At 40.5% G+C, this 22,439-nt stretch overlaps 2 protein-coding genes across 4 annotated transcripts in view; both read right to left on the bottom strand.

The window, feature by feature from the left end:
* Positions 1–1,108: 1,108 nt before the first annotated feature.
* On the bottom strand, positions 1,109–2,831 carry rasd1 (RAS, dexamethasone-induced 1). Its single transcript, XM_044102025.1, has 2 exons — positions 2,475–2,831; positions 1,109–2,276 (listed from the first exon to the last, which is right to left on the bottom strand). The coding sequence occupies exons 1-2, from the start codon at positions 2,743–2,745 to the stop codon at positions 1,747–1,749; spliced, it is 801 nt and encodes a 266-aa protein (XP_043957960.1). The 5' UTR covers positions 2,746–2,831; the 3' UTR covers positions 1,109–1,746.
* Positions 2,832–6,781: 3,950 nt separating this feature from the next.
* The window catches only part of pemt (phosphatidylethanolamine N-methyltransferase), a 55,636-nt gene continuing 39,978 nt past the window's right edge, over positions 6,782–22,439 (bottom strand). For all 3 annotated transcript variants that reach the window (XM_044102636.1, XM_044102637.1, XM_044102635.1), the window contains 3 exons: positions 19,073–19,184; positions 13,977–14,051; positions 6,782–8,602 (listed from right to left, as the gene is read on the bottom strand). In XM_044102636.1, the coding sequence (XP_043958571.1) occupies positions 8,548–8,602; positions 13,977–14,051; positions 19,073–19,184 (242 nt within the window). In that variant the 3' untranslated portion in view covers positions 6,782–8,547. The remainder of the gene's footprint in view (positions 8,603–13,976; positions 14,052–19,072; positions 19,185–22,439) is intronic.

Raw genomic sequence — 22,439 nt, 5'->3', positions numbered from 1 at the left:
TGAAAAGTTATCAAAGGAATTGTCGTACTTCAAAGTATGTGGGCGTGGCTATGTGTCAAACTTTGACTATTCGCCATGAAACATAAAACTCTTATAACTCCTACAGTAAAACTCTCAGAGGAACCAAACTTTCAGTGATTGATCATCATGGGTTGACCCAAAAGACCCTGTGGTCAAATGATGACACTCAGGCCACGCCCCTGAGAACAGGAAGTGTCATGTTTTACTGGGAGCAGTCGCTATCTTACACCTTTGACCTAATCAACTTGAAAGTTTTCCAGACACAGAAGACTTTCTGGTGTATTTTGGATTCCAGCCCGACCGGCTTTGATGGAGCAGGTGGGCGTGGCGGCATGCCAGTGACCTCTAACGCTCGGGTCTGATAAAATACAATATCAGACCGAGCATATGGATTTAATCCAGTGCAAACTCACTTAAAATGATAAGGTGATGACATCTGTCAATGCTGGTTGAACAGTGTTGGCGTGGCAAAATGGCGAATATCAGACCCTCGCCATATTCATACGATTGTCTTTAAATCACACATGGATGAGCCGATTGGAACCAAACTTGAAATGTAAGACCTGTGGTAACCTTTAAATAGATCAAAAGTTTTGAAATCTAATTTGACACCACAGCGCCCCCTCGGTTAAACCATCAGCTATATATCCGACGTAAATGGACCGATCTGCCAGATTTTTTGTGAGTTGTCGGGAGCGCCGAACGCTTTCATGTGTGTGTCGTCTGGCGGGCGATCGGGCGGGAAGGTTCGTGACAGCTCCTGCTGCGGCGAGCGGGCGCCGGTGCGAGAGCTTTCGCGGCGGCTGGAACTCCGCGGTGGCCAGTGAGCCGGAGCGGCGCTTGCTGCGAGGGCCGCACGACGCTGCTCCGCAGCTTTAATATTTTGTTTGTTTCTCAGTGTATTTTTTTTATTTTTGTCAATAGGCCAATGGAATTACGTTTAACAAGTAGAATCTCAGTAAGACAATTGTTGCATTTCTGTTTAGGATTCTCACTAAGATATCTTCACTCTTGCTGTTGCAATGTCTGCAAATTTAATCTACCCCCCCCCCCCCCCCATGAATAAATAAGAAAGAACAACGATAAATTTTTGATTTTATGTTGTTTTTTTATTGGATTTTTAAAATTTCTTTGACTTCATTGCAAAAAGAAAAAACAAATTAACACCAACAATAAATAATACATTCAACAATAAAAATAATGCAGATTTAGAGTAAACATTCAAATGTACTTAGCCTTTATAAAAGCCTAAAGTAAAATGTAAACAGCCTTCTCTCCGCTAACATCGCACCTCCTGAGCCGTGTGAGTCTCTGGCAGTTGTCCAAACGGCGAAACGTCAACAAAGCAACAACTTGCGCATCGGCGCGCGCGAGTTTCACAAGTTATTAAGCCACGTCACAGATTAGGCTCTGATTGACAGAACAAGCTAACATTCTCATACGTCTTGTTGGCAGTGGGTTTTTTTTTCTTTTGAAAAAAAAAAAAAAAAAGAAGAAGACCTCGGACTCGGTTATCCGGTCAGTGTCCTTTTGAAACAGTACTGCGTTTGAGCGCGCGCGCGCGACAGCGGCATCATCAGCAGCAGCAGCGGCGGCATCCTCAAAGCTCCGCTCTACGTCCGAGCGGCAGCCGGCCGCCCTGCACACGCCAGGCTCCTTCTTCTTTTAAAAGATTTTTTTGTGTGTGTTTGTTTGCGCAAGTTTGTGCCTCGTGCTCTCTCCCCCTTAGCTTACTACGCACCTCTCTTTGTCCTTGCCGTGGCCGCCTCCGACGGCCTTCTCCTTAATGTACATGAGGTCGCTGTGGACGCTCGGCCTCCGCGCGCACGGAGTGACCACGCCGTACGCCTCCCCAATGTCCTTCATCTTCTTGTGCTTGAGCGACTTCCTGTGCAGTATGTCGCAGTACTGCACGGACACCTTCCGGTGCAGGTCGGGGCTCATCTCGTGAGGTAGCTTCGCCAGGGTAAATAGCGTCTGAAACATCTTGTCCACGTTCTCGTTGCGCTTGGCCGAGATCTCGAAGTAGGCGCACTTGTCGTCGCCGGCCACCAGCTGCTCGATCTCCTCCTGCTGCACCTCCCGGTGGAACTCCCGGTCGCCCTTGTTCCCGCAGATCACCAGAGGCACGTCGATGTTCTCCTTGATCTTGTTCTTCAGGCACGACTTGGTCTCGTAGATCTGCTTCTTGAGCCGCTGCACCTCCTGGAACGACTCGCGGTTGTCCAAGCTGAAGACGAGAATGAACACGTCACCTGGAGAGAAAATTGGTGGGGTGGGGAGGGGGAAAGGATGAGTTGGTTAACATTTTTTTCTTTTTTTGTTTGCTAATGCACTAAATTTGCTGAAAATGCGTTTTGCATTTGCACGAACTCGCAACGCCATGCACTGGGAAATCAGGCGTGCGTAAATACGCACGAAAGCTGCAAAAACAAAACCAACGAGTAAAGTACCTGTCAGTATAGAGAGTCTCCTCATCGCGGGGAAAGGGTGATTCCCTGACGTGTCCAGTATGTCCAGTTGATAAACGTCCCCTTTGATGTTGTACAGTTTCCTGTGAAAGTCCTCGATGGTCGGCGTGTACTGCTCCTCGAAGCGGCCGTTCAGGAACCGGGACACGATGGCCGTTTTCCCAACTTTGGTGGAGCCCAAAATCACCATCCTGTAGCAGTTCTTGGCGGGGATGTCAAAGTCGCTCTCGGACGGAGACATTTTCTTGATCATAGTTTATTCCCGATGGCTTGGATTGTGCGTAAAAAGAAAAGGAAACTGTCGGTTTCCGCTTGCGGTTCTGTCTCAACCGCGGTCAGGAGTAGGGTATTTATGCGAGCTGCGGACCCCGCCCCCCCGTGTGAGCGTCACGGCTCAGTGAGTAGACACCCGCTGCTGTGTGTGAACCAGGAGAGAGGAGGGGAGGCGGGAAGTGGACAGAACTCCCACTGGTGCGTCAGTCTGACAGTTCCAATGAAGACCGAACAGGAGCGCAATAAATAAATAAAATAAAAATAAATAAATAAAAAAACAGGACATAATAAAGATGGATGGGTCAGGGGCCCGGCTGATGTGCGTAAACCCGCAGTAGTTCACTAGTTTACTACCAGATTCATGTTCCCAAATGACTTACGAATTATGTTGTAAAACCAATTTGAAAAAAGAAATGAATATTTGATGAAGAAATATAAATGATGCAGAATAATCAAAATGCCACGTTGTACTCCAAAACCAAACACACTGATTTATTCATTCAATGTGACTTTAGCAGCTGCTTGGTGAAACTGAACGGGGGTTTAAGAAAAAACAAAAAGCCCAATAGAGGGCGCTCGAATCTGCGGTTATCAACAATGTGTGGTGCTGCTTCTGAGCGCGTGCTTTACTTATTGCGTGCACGTGGCAAGACAAAAAAAAATGGTTCCATCTTCTTGTTTACCTTCTCTCTTCAGCAGATTATTTCATCTCAGTTGTTTATTCCCCCAGTTAATCACCTGAGCTGAACAGAGGAGATGCTTCAGAGAGACAGCTGCAGGAGAGAGCGGGTTAAACAGCAACCAGGCTGCTGCTGACGAACAGCACCAGGAAGCTGGCAGCACACACTGGCACCTGCGGGTCAATGGGATGCGACCCCAATATCTGCAGGAACAATGAGTTTGTAACAGTTTGCTGTTGTGAGGTTAAACTCCCCGAATTCAGAAATAGTTTCAAACATGAAATCCTGAGGTTAAAAAAAGGTGGGGTTTTTCCCCCCTTTTTTGTAATTTAATGGTTTGACAAATTCAACTACAGTTTCTTGCAGTAGAGTTGAAGCCATTGCATTTAAAAAAGTAGTAAATTTCCACAAAAAAAAACAAAAAACTGAGATCTGAGATTTTCTAGAAAAAATCGGAACATTTCTGAGCTCTTAAAATCAAAAAATTGCAAGAAAAAAAATCAGATATTGTGAAATGTTTATGACATATTTTCTAGAAAAAATGGTTTACTGTTATTGTCCCCTTTACAAAATACTGGCCTGTCATTTTTTGCCAAAAACATTTTTTCTTGCCTGAAACATCTTAAGAAGGAAGTGGTGATTTATTTATTATTTTTATTTCAGTTTTCTTTTTCAGATTTTTCTTAAAGCAAAATCACTTTTGTTTTTCAATAAAAAGGGCCTCAAACTTGCAACATTCTTGAAGACCTAGCCCTAAATGTAGACTTCTATTAAGCATGGACTCGAGGGCGATGAATTCAAAAGCACGCTGCACTTTTCAGATTTTCCCCTTTGAAAAAAAATGAACAAAATCAAGAATAATTTTCCTTCCGCTTTAAACTTATGCACCGCGTCTGTCAAAAGTTTGTGGTTACAACACGACAAAATGCAAAGTAAAATGTCTAAGGGGTAAAACAACCCTGAACATCCTTAAAGTGTGAAATAAGCCGCGACATTGACGAAGAAAGGGGAAAGAAATGGGACTAAAAGGCTCAGAAAGGAAATTTAAAGCCTGTATTTTCCTCGTCTGTTTTCTATTCCGTCTCGAACCACTCAGCTGCTCGTATCCACATAACAGCAGGAGGTGGGAAACGCAGTAATTTGCATCCTCTGTTGCCAATTATTCTGAACAGAAACGAGGCCGGACGCGTCTGAGAGCTCCCGATTTTTATTTATTTGCAAAAGACATAAATAAAAATAAATAAATAAATAAAAAAAGCAGCAGTGAGTCAGAGCGCAGCCTGGCCCGGAGAGCGGTGCACACGTCCAGTTGTCTGAATCTCTATCCGCTCAGATAAGCGCGCCGAGCGGTGAACACTCAGTCCGAACTGACCGACTACAGTTCTGATGGAGTTCGTGGCTCATCTGCTCTGGTGGTGGAGAGGATCTGGATTTTGTTTTGACTGACTGAGCCGTCATCAGAAATGGCTAGTGACAAAGGTCGGCGACGGCGGCATGTGATTGTTGATTCGGACACTTGGGAAGGCGTCTGCCCGAGATGTCCACCCAGATCACTCCGATGTTCAACATGCTGCGCCGTTTACACACCTTCAGTTGTCGTCTTTTATTATTACCATTATTATTTTTACGGATGAATCCTACTGAGATTGTCAAAATTATCAGTTTATTAGCATTATTACTCTTCATCTGCCACTTTTAACTCGTATAAGCTCTCAAAAATAAATCCATTGTTGTTGGTCCCAGCTTCTAATAGTTATATTTAATAAATGTGAATATTCTTCCTGATGAGGCTCAATTGTCAATCTAAAAATACCTTTTAAAGAAAAACAAAAAACAACCTTTAAGCTGGTACGGTGTCAAACCAACATTTCCGTATTATAAAAGGTTTTTTGTTTAGTGGTCTGGTGTGATATTCTAATTTTAAATATGTTTTCATTAGTTGTAGCAGGAAAATTCTCATAAGTAACAGAACTAAAGTCTAGAAAACACAGGCTATTTATATAATGTGTTTCGCTTGCAAAAGCTCTTGAAATAAATGGACTTCTGAATAAGAATAAATAGTCGAATCCATTTTTCTCAAACCATTTAACATAACCATGTCTTATTTTTGGGGTCTCCAAATTGGATTCTGAAGTTGTTTTTTACTTGTTTTGTTCACTATCTAATCTTTAAAGTTCCAGCTAGCTCAGTTTAGTTTGGTTTTTTCACCTTCTTGTTTATCTACGGTAGAGAGAGGAACTCTACAAGCAGAGGAACCACGAACATCCAGATGAAAACAGATGCTGCCTCCTGGGCCAGACTTCAGTTAGGGCAAACCTGGGCAGTAGCCCGGGGCGGCAGGTTTTGTGTGAGTGGGTGGGGGAGCCCCAAACATTTAGCATGTCTTTGTAATGAGTACATGTTTTACAAACGTTGAGTCTTATATAAAACTCAAAGTCCTGAAAGAAGTGACATTTTGTCAAGTTACATTTTTGTGAATGTATTCAATAGTCAAACAGTTGAAAATTCTGAAGTCGTTTTCCGTCTTTGTGGGACCAACATGGAACCATCTCACATGGGTGAATAGACCTGATGTACTGTAACTTCCATGAGTGAAATGATTTATTTATTTTTTCAATAACTCATTAAGTAAAATAATTACCCTTCAGATACATTTTTGATCAATGAAACTAATAGGATATTGATAAATGACTGATAAACCTGACTACGTTTCACAACTTCCAGCTCAGGTCGTCCGTTTCTCTGCCGGTTTTGGTGTGGAAACTAAACCACGCTGACCCTCCTGTGTCCCATGACCCAGCTACCTGTGGGAGTCTGCTGTTTGTCTGAGTCATGACCCAGTTTCCACAGAGAATGTGTCTTAGGCTGACTTCACAGCGTGAGATGTAATGTGGTCCGCCGTCTCTGTGCAAGAGAGGAAATCTGTACTTTCACCCGCGAACCGCTCAGGGAGGCAGAAAGACGTCGGGACAGAGCAGCAGAAAATGAAAATCTGCTCATTAGAGATGAGAGTCTGATGGAGGCGCTGAAATGGGGTGATTGCCGGCGCTGTTTCAGACATTATCAAGCCATTAGTTCCATCACAACCACATCCAAGGGCTGGGAGAAAATGAAAGCGGGGCGAGGGGGGCCGTAACGCGGCGGGAAACCGACAAAGCAACTGAGAAAAACAGGAAATACAGAGGAGAGGAGGAAGAAATGTAGCGGAAACAGGTCTGAGGCACTTTAAAAGTAAGGAAAATTTTTTTTTGTTGAAAACTTAGCAGCTGGGACGACTTTATCTGATATTTTCACCCAAAGCTAAACTGGTGTGCACACACTGATTGGGTCAACGATGACTCTACAACATGTTTAATAAACCATTTGAATGGACAGGAACACACACACACACAAAAAAAACAAGTTGGAAAAATTAAAAACAAAGAATTTCAATAACTTGGATGCATAGGCATGGATTCCCTCAGAGTCTTACATCATCCTTTTCAGTTGAATTGTTCACGATGAATCTCAAATTATACATAGAAAAGGTGTTTGAATATTTTTGTCTCATTTTCTGTCTTACAAACTCCTGACTTTTTACCAGGGGCATGAAGAGAACAAATGTACAAAAAGCAGTTTATGACGTAACAACAATTTATATGAAAGAAATGATCAAACTGGTCCAGTGGGAACAGGAAGGGCTTTTCGTCAGATTTATTGACATCTAATGAAACACATTAGATGTCACGGGCGGCACACAAACACATAAAGTTGGTTGGTGAAATCATTCAAAAATAATCTTTTCTTTCCCCCTCGATTCATTGAAATGGAGACCCAACAAGGCGGTATCTGCTTTACCTTGTTCAAGTAAACAAGGCAATTTAATTTCTTAAAATTTAAATTCCAAATTTAAATTTTAGCCAACTAAGCTAAAGGAAGAAAATTTAGTCTGATGGATATAAGTGTCTGCTGAGCTCATTATACAGACCAATTCTGAGTCCAACGCTCCTAACAACATAACAGATGACTTCCTGAAGGCGGAGTCTCAGAAAGAGTAGAAGCTTCTTAAAGAGACAAAGGCCCAATTTCAAAGCATCAAAACGCCACGCACATTTCTGGTTTTACAATCTCTGATAATATCTTAATTCTAAAGTCATAAATTTATGCCTTTACGTTATAAAAAACCCCCAAAATTTCTTCTTTGGAATTCATAATTTTTCTTGTAAATATGGGAAAATAATCTAGAAATATTTGGAAGAAATGTATTTTTTCTTCTCTTATCTCCAACGGCCCTAATACAGCACTGTAGGTGAAAGCACCTGAACTTTGCTGGTCCTTGTTAGAGGTGACCTTTTCTAGTTGCTGTTAGAAGTCAGTGGAAACAACCTGAGCGGAAACTGTTGCATAACGTCAAATATGTCTCTTTTTTAAAAAATCATCATTTCCCTAAAAATCTGTCTTTTCCTAGAAGCCATTCACTATTAGCCTGCTGTTAAAAAAAAAGCCCAGGTACAGAGCGATAATGGATTTCACAGTGTCAGTGCTGAGAGGACGCAGGAGAGGAATACAGATGGAAGAAATCAAAGAATCACAGAGAGACGTGGCGGTTTTATCGTCTGGAAGTTTCCTTTTGTGGGGAACGAGGTGATGTCACCGCGCTGGCATTGTGTCTCTTCTATTGTTGGATTCAAAGTGATTTGCTTCAACAAAGCAGCTACAGTGCCGTGGTAAGTACTCATGCCCAAGTAGCATTTTACATGCATCGCTTCAAGAACATATATAATGCAAAGACAAAAAAAAGGAGATTTTTATTTACAAACAACAATAGTCATGTTTTAACTCAGGAAGAGTTCAGAAATCAATATTTTGTGGAGTAACAAGGAGGTTTTCAATGGGACTCTTTCAGTGGTCTCTTCATTTTTTCCAGAGTTGGAATTAAAAGCTATAAGCGTTACATTGTGCAGCTTTAAGCTTCCTGATTCGTTTTAAGAAATAAGTTGCATCCGCACACATTTCCCTGCGTTTCCGCTCAAGTGGTCCATTAACGACTACAGCCGGTGTGCGTCCGTCCACGCGCCCGGATGGGAATCCTCAGCCGCCCCACCAGCAGGTGAGGGATGCAATCACTCATGTTTGCGGCGTTGATTTCTCTGCAGATAGATCTGCTCCGTGAATGGTCTGCAAATACAGGAAAACAAACATGTAGTAGGACAATAAATGTGGGAAGGGAACGCTGTACCACACGGTGCCAGGAGCTTGTATGTGTGTAGCGAACCGTGGCGGCGCTCAAGGGTGAGGGAGTGCATGATAGGAAGATGTCTCCGGGTTTCCCTCACTGACAGGGACAATATGTGTGCAAGATGTCATTTCCGTGGCACGTCGCTGACACACCCGCACCGGACTTCTGAAGAACTTGACACATTTGGAGAATGTGTGGGAGACTCATGGTTTCGTTTGATCTACAGACGTATTGTCTTACTATAAATCTCAGTCACATTCGCATATATTTTATTCTTTTGAAGGGATATTGGACACAACAAAATATGAGGAAATAATACTAGCAAGTAAGAGTACCCATGTAGCTCTTAGTTTAGTAAAAGGGAACTCAGATAATCTGTTCCCAAACAGTATTAGCTTCTGGTCCCCCTAAAAATCTAAACATAGGCTTTAGAGACAAAACCGTTTCTTTAGGGTCAGAAATGAAACTGTTTGAATAAAGAAAAAAAATTATTACTGGAACATTCTTGCAGGAACATCAAACAAACAACAAACTAGCAAATTTCATAGCAAAGATCAGAAAATCCAACTTCTAAATGAGAACGCAAAAAACTCCTCAGAGCACACAATTTGTAGAATTTTTGATTACTTCAAGAAAAATAAAACCACGGCTTTAGAAATTAAATTGTAACTTCTCGTTAAAGAATAATCAATTAATCAGAATTTTCCTTGCCTTTGCTTATTACATCTAATTAGCAGAAAACGTTAGAACAGAAACCAAAAGATGAATAAGTATGAATAAAAAGTTAATTTTAATATTCACAAAGTGTTTTTTTAACCAACATTTCACTTATCTCCACCTCTTTTCTACTAGATTCATGAAGGTTGTGAGCTGACTAGGCTGCACGGCGTTCACTTCATCACCACCTGTTCTTTGCTGGGTTCCTGCCTCGATCACACTGGTGACTCTTACCAACTCGAATCACTGTGTGAGGTAATGTTCCCGTAGCCACACACACACACACACACACACACACACACACACACACACACACACACACACACACACACTCATACATCTTAACTAATAGCACTACTGAGAATCAGACAGACACGTTAGACAAATATAGCACTCGACTCTCATAATCAGCGCAGCGTGTAGTTAAATCTTTAGTTCCCAAGTGGACGATAAATGACACCATGGCTGACCGGCGCTGCAGTCGTGACCCGCTCCTGTTGCCCAATATTAAATCCTCTTATACATGGATTGCTTTAACCAGCACGAAGACTAGCGTAGCGTTGAATGGTACACTGGGCACACACCCATATATTCTGACATGTGAATATGTGCTTGTGATTATCAGACAATATGCATATATGAGTTAGAATGTAGTAGTAAATATACAGTCATAGTAAAAATGTTAAAAAAAAAAGAAAAAAAAGACCACTCCTGTAGAGCTTCAGATTTACAAAAGTTAAAATGTAGCTAAACTCAAAGTCAAAGTCTTTTAGTTGATAAACTGTAACTAGGTTATAGAAGGTTCTATATAGGTTTTCTGTGTGAATTGTGACATTTTTATGTAAATTTGTTTGGTTCTGTAGTATTTTGCCTAAAACCATGTCAGTGCTGGCCCCCATAGGTCAAATAGTCCCTAAGCAGTCGAACTTTCCTATTGGTTCTGGTGGTAGAGCTTGGTACAGGTAAAACCAAAGTAGAGATGTTTGGTTTTAATACAAAATGCCAGGTTTGGTGTAAAACTAAACACAAACACCTCATCCAAAGTGTCAAGCCTGGTGTTGTACAGACGATAAGCTGGGTCTGTTCACTAGTAAGTGTGTACCAAAGTAATCCAGAGCCGCATGTGAACCAATCTATCTGACGGAAGAAGCAGAGCCAAAACAGAGTCATCAATGACCGTACTCACATCAACAGAGCCATAACAGAATGAAGACTGAAGTTGTTGCAGCAGTCCAGTCGAAATCCAGACCCTAACCTCAGTTAAAATGCTTTGTTGGGCCCTCAAGAGAGACTGAGGATCGTCTGTAGACCTCAACAAACCAAAATCACTCCCCTAAAGCAATGTGGGAAGATGTGCAGGTCAGATTTAGTCAGGCAGAGTAACTAGGTTTACACACCAGACCTGACTTAAATCTAGACCCATTTCAAATCTGTCCCCACTGAGTTTTTCAAGGTGCTTTCTTTATATCACGGCTGCGCCTGCATTTTATCTCGGTTTGTGATTTACGTCAAACAGCTGGATGTGATGTGTCTGTATGTCACCTGCTGAGTGGCAGAAACCCATTGTATTTCTCCTTACCTAAAGGTTCCTATTTTAACTTTTTTCTGTGAGCTCAGATGTGCAGAAGTAGGTCAAGGCAGATTTAGGTCACATTGAACAACCAGTAACATAAGATTTACTAACTAGAAAACTTTTAACGTTCGCAAAAAGCTTCAAAAGCATAGAGGCAGATCTCTAAAGCGAGCCGCTCTGCTTCACATATCTTTGTCTCTACTGACAGATTGCGAATGAATCGGGTGAAATTTGGACTGAAACGCAGTTCATCAACAGCTGGTGCTTTTTAACAACTAAGAGCTCCTCTAATTAAACTCCTGATTTTATTTTGACAACATCAGCTAATGAAAACCACTACTTATGAAATCAGAAAACACTTTTTTTTTCGACATCTGCTGGTGTCAGCCAACAGGTGACCCGTCAGCTTTTAAGTTTATGAAACCACAAAAAAAAAAAAGCTAATAAACCGGCGACCCGCCAGAACCGCGCACAGTAAAAAGCTCAGGCGGGATCTTGGAACTACGAGAGGTTCAAACTCCACTCATCATTTTTAGCTCACAGAAAAAGCAAACTGACCAATAAGATTTAGGCTTTGGTTGCCCTTTGACCCCCACAGACTCACACTGATGTGCGCTACATACAAGACGTTTTGGCACAAAATAACTTTTTCTTCTCTGTACAATTTTGTTAATAGTAAAGAGGGTTGGATAATAAAATACACAAAAAACTTTTTTTATTTATTTGAAGGAAAATCTCTCAGTGCGTCCAGCTGTTCAGCTGCAACAATCCATTTAGAATCACACAGAAAATCTTCAAAAGGGAATCAAACTTAAAACTCTGAACTAAGAACTTCTGATCACATAAAAGTAATTAACCATATCTGCCATGGTAAATTATTACTGATAACTATTGTCAGTAGTCCCTAACATTAATATGATCAGGCAGCATGTAATCATATATACATATATGTATTATTGTTATAAAGGCTGAGCCACGATTATTTATGTCTGTATCAAACAAGTAGCCCTTCGTGTTGCTCTGGACCCATGAAGTAGCTCCCAGTCTCTAAAAGGTCGGTGACCCCTGATCTACACTGGTTAAATGGAAATGTACTGTTTCCATCCAACAATGTTGCACTGAAGCTGCAGGAGTTCAGTCAAGAGAATTAAAGGTGTTTTAAAATTCAATTCTGAAAACAGAAAGCCCATTTTTACCCTGCCGAATGTAATCTGTGAAGAGTTATTTAATCGCAGAACTACTTTGGAAACAATTTTGGTTTAAGGACTTCAGCATGATTTTAGATTTATGAATAAAATTACTCTGCAATGGACAAGACAAAATGTTTTATTAGGACAAAAGATTAAAAAATGTAATATATTTGGTTTTAGACGCAGTTTGGGATATTTCTTTATTAGTTCTGGAAAAATACAACCAGGAGTTGAGAAATGAAATTTTAACCTCGAGCAAAAGAATACAACAAGAGAACATATCCTTCCAGCTGACATTCAGGACTAAATGAGAAAACTTTGCCCGTTTCTGTGGCTCTGTTGGTTGATAAGGTCACTCTGAACTAAACACAAACACTGACCTACTTTTGCCACCCACATACATGCAGAAATGTTTGCTCTTTAAATTCCTGAGGTATAAAAACAGATTTTTTTAACCGGTATTTGACTAATCATCACATCTTTTCTACTAGATTCATGAAGGTTGTGAGCTGACTAGGCTGCACGGCGTTCACTTCATCACCACCTGTTCTTTGCTGGGTTCCTGCCTCGATCACACTGGTGATTCTTACCAACTCGAATCACTGTGTGAGGTAATGTTCCCGTAGCCACACATGCACACAAAGAAGACAGATATAGCACACGGCTCCCCTTCATCATCGCAGCGTGTGCTTAAATCTGGTACCTGCACATCTTCAGTTTGCATGTTGCAGCAAATAACACAGAAAATCAAACTCCTTATGTCTTGGTTTTGAGATATGAAGAACTTAAATTAGCCACGGGGGGAACAGAAATACAAAAAGGGAGCAAAACGTTACACAAATTTCCTCTTCTGAGTTAATTCGAGTCCCTTAAATTTCTGTAAACTGCAAACTTCATTGTGTTTTACTGAGGTTTGCTTTTTTTTAATGTCCTAGAGGTGTAGATGCTTTTGCGAGACTGAAAACATGCAGGTCCGTCCGTGTTTGAATCGACGGATACAGCCTCTTCTCACAAGCACTCAGTAACCTAAAGCAACAGTTTCGGTACAGCAGGGAATTTTCTTCAGCCAACAGAAAATTTAGAAGCCTGCCAACCCACGTCAGTCCTTGAGACGTCTCCGTCTCAAGGACTGCAAAATAAAAAAATAAATGAAAACCTACAGCAAGCCTTACATACACCCACAACCTCATACCACTTCTAGAAATATTGTCTGGCTGGTTTGTTCCAGTTTTCTTGCTGCTTATTTTCTGAGGAGACGAACTTTAAAATGATTTCAAAATACTCATGAATCATATGTTGGAACAACAGAACATTGTTTTTTTCCCCCACCTGTATTTTTGTGGTGAATGTCTTTATTGAAGTATCTTTTATCCCCTCTCACTTTGTCGGCGTGGGTTGAGTGATGTGTTGGGAGATGTTAGTGTGCCAAGTTCCTACTTTAAAACTTTCAATTCGTTGTCCAAAACCAAAATAAACACGTGTGAACACCCAGTAACGCCCGGTGTGATAATCAGCTGGGGTTTTTTCCTCCACATCTCCTGAAACAGTGCAGCTAAACAGGTGGATGCCGGTGTTATGCCAGAAAATGCACCGACGGTGTTGCTTTTTCAAAATAAAGTCAATTTTAACATTTCATGACATTTAAATTAATGTCAAGCTCTGATTATGATTAATATAGGAACACAAATATAGCCTGTTCTGCCCTTATGGATCAGGCACATTGTCACAAAACCCCATCTGGAATTTTTTTGTTTTTTCAATATCAGAACCGATACAAATATTAATAACTCTAATACATTTGTGAGAAATGACGACAAGGCTTTTGAGACTTACCCTTCGAATCTTATGGCCACTTTGTAAGCCAGGGCCACTATGGCAGTAAGGACTAACCCAACAGGACTGGCACCACTGGAGACAGAACCAGAGAGAAACACAGAAGTAAGATAAGAGGGCATGACGACATCACTGAGACAAAAGGAGATCACTATTTAACTTCACTGGGACACAGAGACAAGAAAAGACCAAGAACTTCCTGTCCTACATGTTGCAGATGAGAAGTGTGACACAGATTTAGATGGAACGACGAGGTCTTTATGTGTATGTGGAAGTGATCAGAATGCAGCCGTGTAAAAAAAAAAATCATTCAGAGATTAAAAAAAAAAAATCTATAACTCATAATGGACAGGTGTGACTGAAGTGCAAAAACCATTAGTTCTAAAACAGCATTATATGAGCCAAAGTAAATAGCTTTTTGTGGAGAGAGGTGATGTAATTTGAAAAGCAAAGTTTTTGAATAAATGACAAAAAGAAAAATGTAAGTATGCTTCCTATTTTGTAAAATCATTTTCACCCAAAACTTCTGGAACGATTTCGAGCAACAAGGTGGCCATTGAAAAAACATGGAGCAGGGCGTGCTGTAGTGGCGTAGGGGATAGCGTGACCCACATTTGGAGGCCTTCAGTCCTCGACGCGGCCGTCGCGGGTTCGATTCCCGGACGTTTGCCGCATGTCTTCCCCCCTACTTTCAAATAAGGGACACTAGAGCACACAAAAGACCCCCTGGTGGGGAAAAAAGAAAAAACAAGGAGCAAGAAGTGATTTGCCAGTGAAAGGAAAAGTTTCAATTCTTATGAAAAATCACGTTCTTCAAGGAGTTTGTGATCTGTGATGAATCACTGCAAAACTGGAAGATGACATTTGTGTGAATTTAATGTCTGTGTAATTTAAATGTTTTTCATTGAAAAAAAATGCTCTAACTTGTCCCTACACCTGTACAGATAAAATCGACAATGTTGTATAAATCTAAATACACAAGCCCTGTGACATACAGGTGATCGGTCAATGAATTAGGACTTTGACTATCTGCCTTGTCTCTGTGCTGTGAAACACAAAGATTTTTTTTTCTCATGAAACACACACTCCAGAAAACTCTACACAATCAATGCAGACAGTGGTACAATACATTTGCATTTAAAGTGTTTTCTCATGACTTTGATTTCTATGACAGCGATGGAACAGCTGCGAATACATTCCTCTCATGGCTTCAAACAGCTTCAGATGTGATGCACAACATTCGCCTCCCACATATTCAGACAGACCAATCTGACGCCATGAGTCAGCGGACCTCATTTCATGGTTTCTTTGTGCTACTGACCCACTTCCAAACCCTCGTAACTTCAAGTATTATGACCAAACCTGGTCGCTGCCGGTTGACTTGCTTGTGCCACCTTATGTCCATTTAGTTGACAGAAACACTCCCTCCATTTACGCTTCTGCTTGGAAAGTGGCGAGGAACTGACAATGGGGGATTGCTATTTAAAAGTTGCCCCTTTCATTTTCTTTCACGCTGTGTGACTCAGAGTGATTCTCAGTACAAGCTCATTATCACCTGATCCAGAAACAGCACAGCTCACACTTTGGGGAAAGGCAAATTAACAAAACGTGACATTAAAGTTTTATTATTCTCCCTTTATCCCGTTATTTTTGGCCTAAGTGATCTTATATAAAACTCTTTTATAGAAAAGAATGTCTTAGAACATAAATGAACATACAGACATCACCATCCCAAAACAATGGTCAGTTATTTTTAGCCAATAGTGATTTTTTTTTTCTTGCCTAAAATATTTTTCAGAAAGACAGAGGTGGTAATTTTTTTCCTTCAAAATCACACTTTTACCAAGGAAAAAAAAAAGAGACTTAGGCCATTATTTAAAGAATGTGACGACACATTGTGTCTGAATACGTCGACCAGTCGATGAACATGAGTTTTCTGACATTTCTGTTTTTGTTTCAGAATTTTTGCCTGTGCAGCCGACTACACCTGGAGAAGCAGAAGTTGGATAAGAGTCAAGCAAAACTACAACGGCGCAAAATGGCAAGTGGAGCAAAATGATCTTTACTCATTGCTTGTTACTTTAGTTATTGGGAAACAAGTGGAAAATTTCCACCAACAAGAAAAACAACTATACCTGGAGTGACATTTTAACACCAAAAAGGCAACTGCCATTGATGTCAGAATGACAGTGATTTACTAGCTCTGATCAACACTATCAATACTACAAAACACTCCTTTTTCTCCAGCCAATCAGATTCCCAATCAAGCCAGCGCTTATGTAGCTGCACACCAACATGGCAGCCCAGCGTTTGAGGGCTCGATGTGGCCCAGAGCGCAGAGTGATCTTCTCAGACTGGGAGCATCTTTGTTCCGTCTCTCTGAGAGACCCCACGCCCCACCACATGATGAATGTCTCTAATATACCTGACCGCAGTTGTAATGCACTCGGCGAAGATGGTTTTAATAAAAACAAACCTTTCAAAAAGGAGCAAAGCAGAGAGAAGGGTAGGGGAAGGTGCACGACAACTAAAAACCAAGGTGATTGTAGAATTTCCACACCATCACTCAACATCTGAATACTATAAAGCAATGTTCTCTTATGTTTTTATGCTTAATTTGCCTCTTTATACCAGAGCTCTCATTTGCGACCTCCTGAATCCATTATTCATTCGTCCATCGTCTGTACCTGCATGAACAAGCAGGTACAGACGACAGTCAAAGGGTAATGCTCACTAGTCTATCACAGGGCAGCCCAGACATTAACATAAATCTTTTGGAAAACTGAGTGATTATGGACTTACTTGTACGAACTATGGGCCAATTTAGAATGTACTTCATTGTGTTATAGTTTGAGAGTCTGCTGTGAATTAGGCTTTTAATAACAAATCTATTTCAATTAGAGGCATTCCATCAGCAGTGATGTCTGTTTGACATTATAAAGTAAGGCTTCGCCAGATGCTCCACATTTCAAAATGTCACCACAAAACAGATCAATTGCAAAACGCTTCTGTTTACAAATGAATTATTTCAACTTAAATGTTCCTACATTTTGAAAATAAAATTAGATTATCGCAAATATAGTTCTCAGAATTATTGTTTACTGGATATGTTGGTATTAATAGCTGTTGGTTAAAAAAATAAAACTCTACTTCACCAGTTTGTTGACATGATCTAAAAAAAAATAAAAATCCAACATTTGGTCATTAACTGGAAAAACATGACGGAGCTTTATTTAGATTCCATTTTATATCCACCGCTCTGTTCAGCTTGTCTTAGTGCAACATTTTCAGAACATTTTCTAACAGGTGTGGGCTCATTTAGTGGCCAGTTCACACAAACAGGAGAGAAAAAGCTGATGGGTTTCGAGGGCTAACAGAGAGGCTTTTATCTGTCTACAGCCTGAGGCCATTCGCTCAAAGTAAACAAAAACGCTCCTACGGTTATTCTTTGTTAGTGATAACATGATTAGAAAATTAATTCAATGAGAAATTTAAGTTGTGATAAAAAAAAACGTGTATGAAGAACATGCAAACTCCATTCAGAAAGACAATGCAAACCCAGGACCTTCTTGTTGCAAGGCAACCGTGCTACCAACCACAAAACTGTGCAGCCACAATTTCTTTACAGAATTAAAAAGATGTCTAAAATCACCAAATGAGGTAATTCGCTAAACTTAAAAACCGGCCAATGTTGTATTACAGAAAGTACATCTTTCCAACCAAAGTGAAAACATGAAGCATCATTTGAATAGCCATTTATCCTGTCGTTGCCCGTTACTTTGGTTACCATTATAAGAATTAAGATTCATTGTAGCAACAACAAACTCAATATGATGATGCTTAAAAATCCACAAACACAAAAAAAACCTTCTGTTGTAATTGTCACTCCACCAGATCGATGTAGCTTCTTCGTCTAGCACTGTTAGCTTGTGCACTAGATTTATGGCCACACCAGAAACGTGAATACAAAGATTCCAACTCAGGACTTTAGTATGTTTGAGAAGAAAAAACGTGATTAATTGCTTTTATATTTTTTGTGCCTTAAAATCTATGTAATTAATTAATGGAAACTAACACGTTAAAGTTCTGGGACTAGTATACGTCAATATGTTCATGTACTGCAGGTGTTCTTCCTCTGTCCTGTTTTGTTGATCATCTACTTCCTGTCGGTGATGCCTTCCATAAATGAAAGATCAAATTAAATTTTTGACACAAATGATATCCAACTTTACATTTTATCTAAGCCCATTACAGCCCTCTTACCTACAAAACCTCCAAAATGTTTTCACTCTCATGGCAGTTTAACCTTTTCACTGTTTTTTAAATGAAAGCTTAGGCCATATTGCTTAGCATCTTGGGAAATATTTGCAAAATAATATTACCTATTACCTGAAGTTTACACATTTAACCAAATTACTTTAAATCATTGTTATTTGATTCATTGTTCTTGCTCGACTCAAATTCAAGTTTTGGTTTGACTATGCCCACGATGAAAAAGAAAATTTGCGAGGGTTTCAGTACATTTGACAACGAAGCTACTAAATATGAAGTCAACGGCATTTAAAACTGACCACGCAAGAAAAAGAAGAGACATTTGAACATAGCAAAATCAAGTAGAGGTGTAAGAAAGCGTCCCTAATCCAGACTAGTTTTATCAGCAAAGAGGGGAAAAAAAGTGATGAAGAAGAGAGAGAGGGGGGAAAAAAAGAAAGGAGACTCACAGATTTTATTAGTCTGGTTCATCAACTCCATAAAAGCTTGCCTAGCAACCACACACTCTAATCGTCGAGCCGTGTTGTCACAGTTGCCATGGAGACTGTGGGCACACGTAAAACTTATTTTACCTTGCTGCGTTTTTCAGCCGAGACTTGCAACTCTGAGAACAACAACATGTTCCATTTTTAGGTCGGGAGTTCATCAATTATGCGCGCACTCTCCTCATTTAGAACGCCGTTTGACGTACGCCGGTGCCGTTCTGCCCGGCCAAACGCATCAATTCTGATGGAGTTTCATCGTCTCGGGGCGACAAACCTTCAAGGTGGTGATTAACAGCGAACTGTTTGTCCATCGGTAGAAAACTGGCAACATTTACTTACATGAGCGCCAGGCCGAGGTAGTTGGCTGTGCTGCCCCAATACATCGGGTTCTCTACGACGCTGAAGGGGAAACCGGTCACCTTCTCATCCATCAGTATGCCAAAATAGTCACCTACACAAAAAACACAGAAACATTGGATTAAAGAATTTCTTTAAGACAAACAAAGCCACAAATGTATGAAACAGGTAAATGACAACAAAGTTCGACTGGATTTTCGATGTTTTGACAGAACGTTGAGTTCCGTCAAATGTATTTGTAATGGCGATGATAACGTAAAAACAGTTTTACATTCATTACGCTAGCAGCACTCTGGAAACATTATGTTCTCTTATGCGTTTGTTGGCATGTGTGTGTGTGTGTGTGTGTGTGTGTGAGCGTGTGTGTGTGTGTGTATACGTTCCATCTCTACTTGACACTAATTACAGATGTATTGGGAAATTATGACCCATTTTAAGTCTGGCTGGCTTTCCCAGTGACCAGTCAGCTGGAAAGTGTTCAGCAGGAAGGCTTCTAAAAAAAGGCAGCTATTCTAGTATGGAGACATTATCTGCTGCCAACCTGCACAGGCATTCAAAGAAGTTCAAAAGAAGGCAGTAAAGTTGCTGCGTTTTATCCTTTTGTGTTTTCTTCTATCGGTTACGGAAAGGGCTGCACTTTAAAAATGTGGCTCATCTTTGGAAATTTCACTTAAGACTTACTGCACGTTTTCATACTTTAGGTACATTATTCAAAATTGCTTTCAGACATAGCCTAACCTAAAGGTGTTGCTGTAACCCTTCAGCTGTGACAAGGTAACGTTTTTATTAAAAAACAAAACACTAATCTGCCATGTTTTGCGTCTCACCTGATATTTTACACAATTCGTTTGGTTGCTAATATCTTCATTGAAAGTCAAAATAAAGAGAAAGAATGAAAAGCTTGAACGGCAGAGATTGTTTTTCTAAGTCAGTCATGTGAAGATAAAGGTAGTTAAGATGTTTATTTGCGGTTAGCGTCGTTGGACATGAGGTCAGCTGAACTAGGACACTCCTCACTGCGGCTCGTACGTCCAACACATTTTGCTATGCAGTAAGTTCCCAGTGTGGTGCCCCGGCAAACACAAATGTTATCTGACCCAGTTGGTGTGATAAGAGCAACAGGATGTGCACATTTGATTATTTCTCTTATGCCTCCCCTGCCCACCTACGTAGAAATATTCACATTCACACACAAATACACACGCAGCAGGTGAAAAGCCACTGAATTACGCATTTGTTGCTGCTGGCCCCGTTTTCTGTCAAATGGAGGCCGGTAATGTCCGAATTACATAACGCCTTTTCATTATGTATGCTCTTTCTTAACAGCACAGAAAGCGCACAAAAGAAAGGTGATTATATAAGTGGAACTGCTTGGCATTAGGCGGACGCCCAGATTCAGCTGGCGTTCCCACAATATAATCAGCCTCGATTGTTCTGACCCGCAAAGCGGCGACTGGCATTTCACTCAGACCTGGGAGCCAATCGTGACTTTAACGATGTTTTTTTTTTTTTTTTTTTTTTTGCTGCTTTACTGTTCTATACGCATATAAAAAAAAGCATCATGACTTCAATTAAACTGTAAAGTTGCCTTTGCTCCTGAGCCAGGCAGTTTAAATCTTCAGGTCACTCGTTTAATGAAGAACATGTCCTGAAAAGAAACCTTCAGACGAAGCGCAGGCTCACACCGAGCAGAACCGAGCAGAACCGAGCAGAACCGAGCAGAACCGAGCGGTGGATTGGTAAGCTGGTAAATGGAAGCCCATTTGCTAACAGGATTTAGATGGAATGGGTGACAGCCTGTGACGATCAGACACTTGATTACCTTGTATCAAATGTGGCTGCAAAAGAACATTTTGCATCCTAATTCGTTCACAAATGAGAATATAATGGACATAAACCATAAAGCACTCCGTCAAGTGTTGTCTCGCAATACTGGGCTTAACATCACAATTCTCAAATTTAAGTGTCCAGACTTCAATTTGAGAATTGTTACTTTTTTATCCATCTTAGAATTATGATTTCTTTCTCCCAATTCTGATTTCATTCCCCACAAATTCTGAGTGAAAGTCAGACTTTTATTTCTGAATTCTGACTTTATTATCCAATTTCAGATTTTTATATCAGAATTGTGATTTTTAATTTTCTCTGAATTTTTACTTTTTTCCATCTCAGAAATGAGACTTTTTCCACACAATTCTGGGGTTGAAGTAAACTTTTATCTCAGAATTCAGACTTTAATCTCAGTTCTCAAATCTGAGATTTTAATCTCTGAATTGTGTCTTTAATGTCAGATTTTTTTTTTACTTCCCCCCACCCATCTCAGATTTCAGACTGTTTTCCTCATAATTTAGAATTTCTCCACACTATCCTGGGACTTTAATCTGAGACTTCAGATTTCAATCTCAGAATTTTTTTTTCTTCCATCTCGTAGTTTGGACTTTTTCCTCACATAAAATGATAAAAACAGAAAAACATATATGTTATGTTCATTTTGCCAACAGACAGAAACCTTCGTGTTTATCTTTTCAAGTAAAATTTTCTTCAGAATAAAGGTGCAGACTCAGCAGTATCAACAGCTTTTGTCTGTTGACCACCATTGGCTGAAGCTGAGGAATTTAGTACCATGACCTACAGATAAAAATTAATTGTTGGTGCGTTGTTGTTTCTATTGCGACTTGCTGTCAAATGAATTGTCCGTTGAAAGAATCTGAGTCATCGCTTATGGAAACTTTTTGTTCCGACTTGTCCACTTTCCTCAGTTATTTGGAAACGTGTTGCTCCTTGGTTCTCTGTAGGGAAACTTCTGGTTTCAGCCCTACCTTGTCTGTTATACTTTGACTTGACACACGTGTGTTTCTGAAATTACAGAGCCTTTTTATCCGTGAATGACTCATCATTTGGAGTACAAGACATCATGCTTCTAGCTAAAAGGCTGGACCAGTTGTCTTTCCACATGTGCCACCTTTTACTGGGGACGTAGTTTTCTACTCCTAAAATCGCCATGATTACACCAGAACAAATACAACCATTTAAAAAAACCAAAAAAACAAACTGCTTTCTGCTGTTCTTTCATTCACAATCACTTGTTTCTATAGATATTTAAATGATCGCTGCAGTGCATAATTGCGACATCTTCTCTTGTGCCATCCACTGCCCCACTTCTTCCAATCTCCATTTTAAATGGTGCGCTCCAGAGATGCAAACATGGAGGACTCCTGTCCCCTCCTGTTGGTTCTTCTGTCTGAACCCAGTGGTGGACATGAGCGAGGCAGGAAAAGCATGGGACAGTCAGTCTGGGTCATTTATGAGTCTCTCCCACTCAGGTCCCTGACCTACAATCTACATCTCA

The sequence above is a fragment of the Gambusia affinis genome, linkage group LG20 (genome assembly GCF_019740435.1).
Source record: "Gambusia affinis linkage group LG20, SWU_Gaff_1.0, whole genome shotgun sequence".
NCBI classification, from domain to species: Eukaryota; Metazoa; Chordata; class Actinopteri; order Cyprinodontiformes; family Poeciliidae; genus Gambusia; species Gambusia affinis.
The sequence above is the reverse complement of the archived record's forward strand: the minus strand, read 5'-3'. Positions and strand labels throughout refer to the sequence as shown.

Bases quoted from the DNA above. Each gene is read 5' to 3' on its own strand.
- rasd1 (XM_044102025.1), bottom strand. From the start codon at position 2,745: ATGATCAAGAAAATGTCTCCGTCCGAGAGCGACTTTGACATCCCCGCC. The intron at 2,277-2,474 runs GTACTTTACTCG...TTTTCTCTCCAG, and splicing joins GAGACTCTCTATACTGACAG to GTGACGTGTTCATTCTCGTC.